At 33.9% G+C, this 11,372-nt stretch overlaps 1 protein-coding gene across 1 annotated transcript; it reads left to right on the top strand.

Moving 5' to 3' along the window:
- The first annotated feature begins 969 nt into the window (after nucleotides 1–969).
- On the top strand, nucleotides 970–10,286 carry LOC136202968 (potassium channel SKOR-like). The gene is made up of 13 exons (XM_065993997.1): nucleotides 970–1,557; nucleotides 3,463–3,687; nucleotides 4,206–4,269; nucleotides 5,170–5,509; nucleotides 6,193–6,488; nucleotides 6,800–6,880; nucleotides 7,543–7,641; nucleotides 8,152–8,373; nucleotides 8,592–8,780; nucleotides 8,896–8,971; nucleotides 9,059–9,353; nucleotides 9,745–9,866; nucleotides 9,969–10,286. Exons 1-13 carry the CDS (start codon nucleotides 1,307–1,309, stop codon nucleotides 10,214–10,216), a joined length of 2,508 nt encoding a protein of 835 aa, XP_065850069.1. The 5' UTR covers nucleotides 970–1,306; the 3' UTR covers nucleotides 10,217–10,286.
- The last annotated feature ends 1,086 nt before the right edge of the window (nucleotides 10,287–11,372 follow it).

The following is an 11,372-nucleotide window of genomic DNA, read 5'->3' on the forward strand; positions in this document are numbered from 1 at the left end:
TTGCTTCCATCTCAACAAATTAGATACATTCGTCTATTTTGGACAAAATTACCCTTAGTTCTATTCGATCAATCCACTTGCTCCCGCTTCTTCTACTTCTTTGATTTTTGAGATTATTGAAGTATTATGTTCAATTTCCTATAGAAATGATATGTTTTTAGCTTATACGCATGCTTTTCTCGCTGGTCTTGTCTCTTTCTTCATTTGTAACGGTATTGTTTCAATTTCCTCTACTTTCCTCAATTTTCCTCCATTGTTGTTGCATTTGTGACGAAATTTGTCGCATCTCGTCACAAATGCGACAACAGTTGTCGCATCTCGTCGCATTTGTGATGAATTCGTCACAAATGCAACATCGCAGATGCGACAACTCTCGTTGCATTTGTGACGAATTCGTCACAAATGCATCACAGCAGTTCAATTATTAGATTTTTTGTTTCTTTTGCTTTCCATCCTAATCCTCTTCCGCATACACTGATTCTTCAAAGGTTGAATGAAACATAATCTCTTCTCTCTATAAACCACCATCTTTTCGTCGGGTTGGGATGGCGAAGAAGACGTTGAGAGTCTGAGGAAGAAGGTGAATTGAAGTAAGAGTATTCTTGTTCAAAGTGGATGAAAATATCTAATTTGGTGAGATTGAAGCAAAATTGATCAAATATGTGAATGAACCCCTCTAATGAGTTAGATTAGTAATTAGCCCTTATGTTTACTTGTTAAGGAAAAAAAATTGTTTTGTTATTGGGTGATATCTGTATGAAATAACAAGTAATCTAATTAAATATAATTATAATCATAAGTGGTGCTAATAATAAGTGGTACCGAAATTGCAACTTGATTTCTTTGGAAATTGTTTTGATAATCTGTTGAAATTGTTAAACATAAAATATGCAGAGTTGGCAAGGGGGGTTTTCTATAAATACAGACAGAGTATTCCTTGTGAAAGTCAAAAACATCCCAAAGCTACAAAAATCTGTTTCTATAAACCCCTCCCTCCCTACATTTCATATATAATAAGAAGCAACAGCTACAGCTAACACCAATTTTCCTTTTTAACTAAAATAGCCATTTTTCTCGTGATTCTTCTCTTTCAGCTTTCCCTCTCTTTCTCATTATTCCATAAAAGTATCTTTTCCCTCCTCAACTTGCTTCCTTTCTTTTCAAATATTTTCACATCACATCACGGATGGATAATTAATTAATTAAATTAGCTTCCCCTCGAACTCTCTCGTCACTGTTCCTGCTTCCTCTCTATATAGATTTCTGTTTCCGTGCGAGCATTTTAGATTCAATAATATATATACATATGGGGATCGACAGAGATAGGAGGAAGAAGGAGGAAGAGGAAAATGAAGAGTCTGGTGATGATGATCAAGGAGAATATGAGGTGCAGGATTTGAGAGATCGCATTAAATCCTCTCGCGGTAGCAGACTCAATTTGATTCAGAACGAGTTAGGTCTCGACTCATCACCCAATCGCCGCAAATTTAGTCGTGCATCGGTCATTAATGGTATTCGTTACGTCTCCAAAGGTCTTGTCATCCATCCAGATAACAGGTTTGCTTTTTCTTTCTTTTCTATTTTTTGCAAATCTTATTTTAATTCCCTAATTACGGGTTATGGAGTGCGACTCTAGTTTCGGAACTCCGAAACTATCGGAAGTAAGACCAATTTTTGGTGAAGTTTGAGATTAGTAAACGACGTCGTCTGTAGCCAATGTATTTTTATCGGGGAATTTTTTTTTTTTTTTTTTTTTTAACCTGTAGTACTTGTTTACCAAAGAAGTCTTTATTTTGACTGTATAGTGGATTTTAAATCTCATTTTATTCTTATCTCACTATATATCTTTCTAATTCTTCCGATACAAGTTTATAGTCCAGTTGAAAAGTGAATGTTTTGTGGCTTTCATTGAAACTTTATGATAATACAAAAATGAATAAAAATATAAGAAACAAATCAGTTACTCTGAAGACTTGTGAACATAATTATAACAAATGCCTATTGATTTCCAATAAAATATCATGATAATTTTTTTTTTTTATTAAGTTGAATTTTGAAGGATTTAATTTAATAATAATTAGCATGTTTTCAGTTCATGTGATAATGTATTTAAGCCAGTTAGTGAGTTTGAATTACACGGTTGGGTAAGCTGTGTCCATATAGTTGGGCCCACTTTCTTTTGATATATATGTTATGTGTGGTCAATGCTGATGCCATCCTTAAATGGACACCTGTAGATTATACACAAACCGTCGTGCTCAATTATGTAGTCTGCGAAATCAACGGCTGTCATCTGCCACATGGACTTGGTTAGGTTAATTGAATAAATTATTAAAACAAAAACAGGATTTCGATCACTATGACCTATATAATTGACACCTAATTGCAGATTGCCATCACCATCATTAAACAAACTCAAAGGCCTTCTTTTCTTCTTTTTGCTTGGTGATAGAATGATATGCAATTCATTTAAATTTATTTGTTACAACTTAGAAAGGATAATAAGGTGGGTTTAAGTTTTGTCAAAATCATAAACTAATACAAATAAAAACAATCTTGTCTACGGGAGTTGAAATATGGTGCTCAAGAAGAGCTAGATTAGATTGTGAGGTCACATCTAAGCATGAAATTGTCAACTTCTGTAAGAATCACAGGCCAATGAACTTGTGCTTTGGATCCTCTCAAATAACCATCCCAAATGAAGTGTGATTAGTTTGTTTATTTGAATATATGATTGTATTTTAGTATTATTTACATGGTCTTATAAAATATAATCTGACATGTTCAATAAAATTTAAGGTTTATATTTATGAGCCATTTGAGTTCACATAGCAGATTCACAACACTATAAACTCAAATATGAAATTAAATTTATTCTTTGATAAAATAGTTTTTATTTTGTATTTTAATTAGTTATTAGATGGTTGACATATATATTAGTTTGATAGTAATAAGAATTAAATCTTAAAAATAAATAAATTGCCTGCTAAGTCTTGTATAATTACCTTATCTCTTACGGTATAATTTTGTGAATTAGAATGGAAAGAAAAAAAAGGAATTATCATGGCAAACTTGTTGTAATAGGCAACCCACCTGCTTTTGTGTTCCTTATGGGACAACTGTCTGGTTGGGATCTTTCTTTCCAATTACTTGTATTGGCTAAATATTTTTTCTGTTGTCAAAATAAACTTAAGGCGTGATGTCTCCTTATTTGTACATAGTTAAAGATTTGTGTTGAAATTCAATCCTACAATAAAGACAAATATCTTCCTTAATTTTTTCGTATGAGCTTCAGATAATGGATGCTATGTTGTCTTAACTCAAAGACAATGTAGTACTCTGGTGGGTAGGGAGTCCTACATCATCAAGGCATGTAAAACCCTTTAACACTTAAAACTTGAGTTCCTCTTCCTATTATAATTAGCCTGGGATATGATGGCATTTCTTTTCTCAATTATGCAGATGGTACAAGGCATGGTCCATATTTATATTGATATGGGCACTCTACTCATCCTTCTTTACACCCATGGAGTTTGGATTCTTCAGAGGACTACCTGAAAACCTCTTCATACTTGACATTGTTGGACAGATTGCTTTCCTTTTTGACATCATTTTACAATTTTTCATTGCATATAGAGACAGCCAGACATATCGTATGATCTATAAGCGCTCCCCTATTGCTCTCAGGTATATCTTATATTTGCTTGCGTTCTTGTTCTATTGCATTTTAATATATTTAATAGTTGGTTTAGTTTTGGTAGGAAAGTAATTAAATGGAATTTGCAAATGCTCTCTCATTCATAATCAAGGGGATCTTAAACGATAAAATTCACTCCATGTTCATTTAATTTACCCTCTACACATAATGAAAACAGGTATTCTCACTTGTCCTGAGCCTCTGGTCCTTAGATTCCCACAGAGGCTTGTAATGGACTGTTGAATATACTAGATATTCATATACTGGATAATTGTTTATTTGTTGTTAACATTGGTTTTGGTAATGGGATGAGACCACTGGAATTGAACCCAGGAGCCCCACATTCCTTTTTGGGTGTGGTGTTTTCAAATGTAATGTTTTTCAGTGACGTTCGCTAATATTCAGTTAATCCCATCTCACGAAGTTCTGATGAACTATAGACTCGCTTTGTTTGAACGTGTTTGGTATTATGTGCCTAATTTACCAGTTATTTTCCTTATTGTTTCAGGTACTTGAAAACTCATTTTATCTTTGACTTGCTTGCATGCATGCCTTGGGACATGATCTACAAGGTATTTATATTTGCCTGCAGATATCCTGACCTCTTATACTGTTTTCTCCTAAATTCAAAGAAATTTGATTGTCTTGAGCATTCATTTCCAAAAATCATTTAATTAGGTACTTTATATATATATATATATATATATATATATTCAATTTTGCTCTACGTTCTAACTAAGACTCATGAAAATACAGTTGATACTTGTATTGAGCATCATCTTACTCTTTAGTAACTAATAGATATAATGCCTGATGCGATAAGGTTAGCTTTCCAGTGGAGTTTCAACTGAAGAATATTGAGATTGTCATTTAGCTTTTCATTTGATTATGATTCAGTGGAGAGAGTATATTAATAGGTCTTCTAATTTAATTAATTTTTTGTTTTATTATTGTCAGAACAGAACATATATCACAAGAAACCCCTTTTTCTTCTCACTTGTATCATTTGAGAAGTTCCTTCTATATAAATTAATAATGTTTCATTCTTGGGTCTAGAATTTGTTATATAATTTCCAATTCAGTTTTACTATGCTGGCTAAATGCATATATATATATATATACATATAATGCCTTTGTGAAATTAAATGTCTTCTAAGCCATAGAATGAACATCATTCCATGTAGTCTTCTTCATATATCATCCTTATGGAAGGAAACATTCTACAGTAATCTGTTTCGTGGTCTGCATCTCCTATATCCAGTTTACATTTTAGCTCTTATTCGGCTTAAGATTCAGTCTTATATGATTACATCAGCTTCACCAATCTTTAAATTTAAACCTGAACATGAAGCTAAATGGTTATTTCCGTTACTGCAATTGGCTGTTGACTCAATTATAGAAGCAACCTCAGTGTTGCACTAAGTCACACCTTCAAATCTTGAATATTTATAATTTCAAATGTTCTTAACCAGGCTTCTGGACGTAAAGAAGAAGTAAGGTATCTTTTATGGACAAGGCTAAGTCGGGTTCGCAAAGTTATCTGTTTCTTCCGAAAGATGGAGAAAGATATACGAATAAAATACCTCTTCACCAGAATTATAAAACTTACTGCTGTAGAACTTTATTGCACACACACGGCAGCCTGCCTCTTTTACTATTTAGCTACCACTTTGCCAGCCTCTCAAGAGAGTTATACGTGGATTGGAAGCTTAAAGATGGGTGATTACAGTTATTCACACTTCAGGGAGATTGATATCTGGAAGCGATATGTAACATCTCTATATTTTGCTGTCGTCACCATGGCCACTGTTGGTAAGTTCTCCATGTGCAAGATATGATACTTATGCCAATATAAAGTTGTACGGTTCAGTTTTCACTCTAATATGTCATGGAACAGATTGAACTAAAAGCTCAAGTTTACAGTTAAGGCCCAATAGTAGATCTTGTATTAATCTCTGACAATAAAGATCAAGTTTATGCATATCCTACAATCCCGCTCAGTGTTGCCTCCATGGTAGAAACTCCCAGTTTTAACTTTTTCCAAAATCATGGAAAACGGTAAATTGAGTTAGAGTTTGTACACATAGAGTTAATATTGGACCGTTTTGTAGGATAAGTGTAAAATTGATCTTTCCCAATAACCATAGGCAATTTTTTGGCTTTCCCTAATCATCTCATGATTGCATAATTTGACTTATGAAAAGAATAAATGCAAAATGGTTAAAGGAATCTAACTTTATACTTTTCAACAACCTATTAGGAGAACTGCAGAAATATTTCAAAATTTAACCATAAATAACGTATTGCATTGCCTTGTTATTTTCTTTATTGACAAGCAAGAGGCTGAGTGTCAAATTAAAGCTGTTAGTTTTAGTACTTCCCTTGTAAAATATTGATTTGATCCATCATACTTTAACATTTATCCAAATGTGACAGAAAAAGTTTAAATTTGAACATTCTCTTTTTATCTAATGATTTTGCCGCTTGTGACACAGGGTATGGAGATATACATGCTGTCAATCTGAGGGAAATGATATTTGTAATGATATACGTATCATTCGATATGGTTCTTGGTGCTTATCTGATTGGTAATATGACAGCACTAATTGTCAAGGGATCAAAGACAGAGAAATTCAGAGATAAAATGACAGATCTCATCAAATATATGAATAGAAATAGACTTGGAAGAAACCTTCGCAACCAGATCAAAGGTCATGTACGCTTACAGTACGAGAGTAGCTATACTGAAGCTGCTGTTCTTCAAGATATTCCTGTCTCCATTCGAGCCAAGGTAAATGAACTGTAGGAGGATGCTCTTTATTTATTTCTTTTAGTATTAGCAGAAGGAATAGTGGAAATTTTGGTAGGATTGAATGTACATATGCTATGATAAAGTCCGAGATGAAAGCCCTCTCTAAAACTCCTTAGTTAATACATACACTCCAAAGGAATAGTAGAGTACTTGTGTTCCAAATAATTATTTTTAACATCTATTCGTTTTGTGGATCTAGAATTGCTTTATATTTAATTTAATGAATTTTGTTGCTTTTGAAGCTGTCAAGGACTGTTTAGCTTATCATCATGAGTTTCCTCTTTTTGCAGATTTCACAAACTTTGTACATGCCATATCTTGAAAAAGTTCCCCTTTTCAAAGGTTGCTCTACAGAATTTATCGCTCAAATTGTAAGTATTTTCTTTTATTGACCATTGAATTCAATAATTGATAATAAGTTACAAGCAGTGAACGTCCAACAGGATAGCAAGAGCAAGATAGAAAATGAAGCTCAGACTATTAGAAAAAAAACTATTGTTCATGTCATTGGCAATAATCATTGTGGTTTCCTTGTTTTATGTTACATGGAAGGGATAAGAGAGGAGAATCTGATTTGAGCTCATTTTATCAATCCTTAGCCCAAGATAGATAGGCTAACATGTACTAGTAATAATTACTTTATAGTTATGATTGTAAGTCTAGATCTCAACTAGTTTGGCAGCGCGACATTGATAATTATCAATGTTCATGTTGTGTAATGAGATTTCCTTTTCTAAGGAGTGTTTCCCCCTTATTGTCTCTAATGATGTTCCTTTCCAATCTTTCTCTTGTTCTTTACCAATTCCTACTTGTAAAAGTCATCTTTATTCTGGTGATTCCTATATATATTGTTCATGACCAATCATCCAACAACATCATATGAGCACTTCTAGAATTTTCTAGGTACTTTGTTTCATAGGGATGTCTATTTTCTTGCTCAAATGATTAGTGGTCAACCTTCTTGCGATCACTCATCGCCTGTTTTATTTTGTTTTAGGGTTTTATTTGATATTTTTTGTTTTTGTTTTGGCAGGTCAGTAAGCTCCATGAAGAATTTTTTCTTCCAGGCGAAGTAATCTTGGAGCAAGGGAGTGTTGTAGATCAACTTTATTTCGTGTGTCATGGTGTACTGGTATAGTTTTATTCTTATGGCCTCTTTGTTCTGATAGCATTGCTATTAATATTATATTCATGCTTACCTTAATACGTTTCATTATGCATTTTCTGTTGGTTCATAGACTTTGCATCATTGGTTTTGGTTATCTTGTGTAGCATATTTGCCATGTTAAAATGCTCAAGTCATGAACCCATTTCATAACAATTCTGACAATCACTGGATTATCAGAGGAGTGTATGTACACGTGTATTTCAGTGTACACAATATTATATCAAAACTACCAGTACTCAAATCCTACTTATAACTGCAGAGTTACACTGCTTTCAGATGCATGCATCAAAGACCAAGAATTATTTCCAATTCACTTATCCTTTTTTATGGCTTTAGATATATGTCAAAGAAAATGTTATTAGTTCAAGTCCCCTTGGATTGATGTTTTCTGGAATTATTTGTTTTGAGTCATTCTCATTGAGAGTATATCTTTATCAAAATTATGTAATGTTTCCCCCCTTCTTCTGGGTGCAGGAGGCAATTGTGATAGCTGAAGACGGGTCGGAGGAGACAAACTCACTTTTAGAAACTAACAGTTCATTTGGAGAAATTTCCATTCTTTGCAACATTCCTCAGCCTTATACTATTCGTGTTTGTGAATTATGTCGGCTTCTTCGGATTGACAAACAATCATTGTCAAATGTTCTTGAGATTTACTTTTATGATGGACGCAAAATCTTGAACAACATTTTAGAGGTACTTCATGCTCCTGTTAGAGAGAAATCGTCTATTATAATTCCCACTTTGTTATCCTCTCTTTATTCTAGAAGATATAATATATGTATGCCTGAGTATTTTTCTAGCAGTATCATTCAATCCAAAACATCCTTTGAATACTTCCTTTAGGGACATTCTTGACATAAAAGGGATTAATATATGTTGATCAAGATATCTAAAACTAAAATGACCGACAGGGCAAAGACACCAAGTTTCGGGACAAACAATTAGAGTCAGACATTACATTTCACATTGGAAAGCAAGAAGCTGAACTTGCTTTGAGGGTGAATAATGCAGCTTTTCATGGAGATCTTTATCAGCTAACAAGCTTTGTTCGAGCGGGAGCAGATCCAAATAGAACGGATTATGATGGAAGATCACCCTTGGTATGGCTACACATGATTATATTTTATGCATTCATATTGATATAATGGTATCTTGAATATTCACATGATGTAAAGGTAGATTTGAATCTATCTTATAATTGTTTGTGTTGGACAGCATCTTGCAGCTACTAAAGGTTATGAAGACATAACAAATTTCCTTATTCGCGAGAAAGTGGATATTAACATCAAAGGTAATCTTGTCTTGAGTGGCTGTGTAAAAAATTGCCTGAGAGAATGATCTTATTGATAAAGTATGATTGTTTTTTTTTTTTGGGTAGATAAATTTGGAAATACACCCTTACTGGAAGCCATCAGGAATGGACATGATCATATTTCATCTATACTAGTTAAAGAAGGAGCTGAATTGAGCATTGATAATGCTGGTAGTTTTCTTTGTTCAATTATTTTAAAGGGGGATTCTGATCTTCTGAAAAGGATTTTATCCAATGGCATTGATCCGAACTCCAAGGACTATGATCATCGAACCCCGCTTCATGTAGCTGCTTCAGAAGGTCTATATTTGATGGCCAAGTTGCTGATAGAAAACGGAGCAAGCGTTCTCTCAAAGGATAGGTAAAGCTGAAACTCTTTCTTTTGTTATATGGAAATGGAAAGGTTAGGTTTATGAACTAATGTGACTCGTTACTCTCCTTGCATATCACTGAATTTGTTGCGTAAATGATTCTTCTGATGATTTCTAAATAAATTTTGCATATTGCCAAACAAAGGATTCTTAATGCTTCTTGCACTGTATCTTGTTTTTTGTTGGAACCAAAAACCTGGAGGACCAACTCTAGGTCTTCGTTTATAAGTTTAAAAGAAAAATACAAATGATATGTGAAAATGATACATGAGCAGCCTTTGTCTTATGAACAAATTTTTCTAAATCCTATTAATGGCTAAACTATTCCAAAAGTCTAATGCCATAACTGAAGTCATTCATGTCTTGAACTGAACTGTGCAGATGGGGAAGAACACCACTGGATGAAGCCAGGATGACTGGAAATAAAAAATTGATGAAGCTACTAGAAGATGGAAAACATGCTCAGCTATTAGAGTGCAATTCTCACTCCCAGGAAATCACAGGTATTTATTTTGGTTTTGAAAATGTGAGATGTTTGTGGTATAGTTATGAATAGCAGAAGAACAGAAAGTTAATATGAGAAATGTGGTGTTTGGCAATTACAGAGAAGACACAATACAGGAAGAAATGCACAATTTACCCATTCCATCCATGGGGTCCTAAAGAAGAGAAAAGAGCAGGGATAGTGTTATGGGTTCCACACAGCATGGAAGAACTAGTAAAAGAAGCAGTAGAGAATCTAAAGCTTACAGAAGAATATAATTGTATAGTATCAGAAGATGTAGGTCAGATTATTGATGTAGAGATGATTGGTGATGGTCAAAAGTTGTATTTGATCACTCAAACACATTAGTTAACTAATGTTTGTTGTATTGCATGTAGCCTCGGTCGTGCATTATCTCTATATTCAATATTTTGGGGTTCTTTTTGTCCCCTAATCAAGCATTTTCAGAAGGAAAAACCTACTTGAGCCTCTATTGTTTTATTGTTATTGAGTTCATCATACATTTCAGTCGTGCTTCGTTATGTACATTAGGCGTTGCTTGATTTATAAAACTTCTATTCAGGCATTGCCATAAATAAAATTGAGAGATCTGGAACTTGCTTCAATAACGATTAAGTGATCAGAAACAAATCTTCAAATGCTCAATCCCAAAGGATTGTAGAAGCCTCAACTACATATGGAGATGGAAGAGTGCTAGAGGTTGCCTGCATAGAATTTCTCGAACCTGTGCTACGAGTTTGAGAGAATGGTAAGGAAATTGTGTACCACATGCAATAGAGTAGAACAAATTCCGGATTCCCCACAGAAAGAACTAGAGATTTTAAGTTCTCTTTTTCCAATTGAATTCTAGTACAAATTTTTTTAGCCACATATTGGTTGCATAAAGAACTAGGATGTACTGTGAATAACTTCTATTTTATTATCAATCAAGGACTTTAAGTTAAATGGTGATAAATACAAAGTCTGGAGTATGAAAATCAAATATGTGATAGAAGACCAAGATCTTCTCGATACTTTGGTGACAATTATGACTGAAACCGAAGAAGCAACCACGACCCGACATAGAAGGGACCGAGAGGCCTATTATGTTGAACATAATCAGCGAGCTTAGTGATGTTGGTCACAAGTTTACCAAAGACCAGAAAGTCCAAGTTGTTATTCACTCTAAAGGTATCAAAACCTTTGATGATGTTGTTCGCCACCTTAAACTAGAGGATAACTATCTTGCATCGATTAAGATCAATGATGAGGCACATTATCATGGTTCATACGCAGTTGAAAATAGTTCCAACAATCAAGGAAGAAATGTAAGCGTTTCAATGGCAAGGGTAAAGAGCATGCTAAGGACAAAAAAAAAAAAAACTGGAATAAAAAGGGAATAAGAGGCTCAAGAATAGAGAAGCTCAACATTTCACGATTGAAGTATTTCAACTGTCAACTCAAAAGGCACTATGAAAATGATAGCACTGCCCCTAAGGTACATTCGATAAACTCATGAGTAAAA

This window comes from Euphorbia lathyris, chromosome 1, assembly GCF_963576675.1.
Source record: "Euphorbia lathyris chromosome 1, ddEupLath1.1, whole genome shotgun sequence".
Lineage (NCBI taxonomy): Eukaryota > Viridiplantae > Streptophyta > Magnoliopsida > Malpighiales > Euphorbiaceae > Euphorbia > Euphorbia lathyris.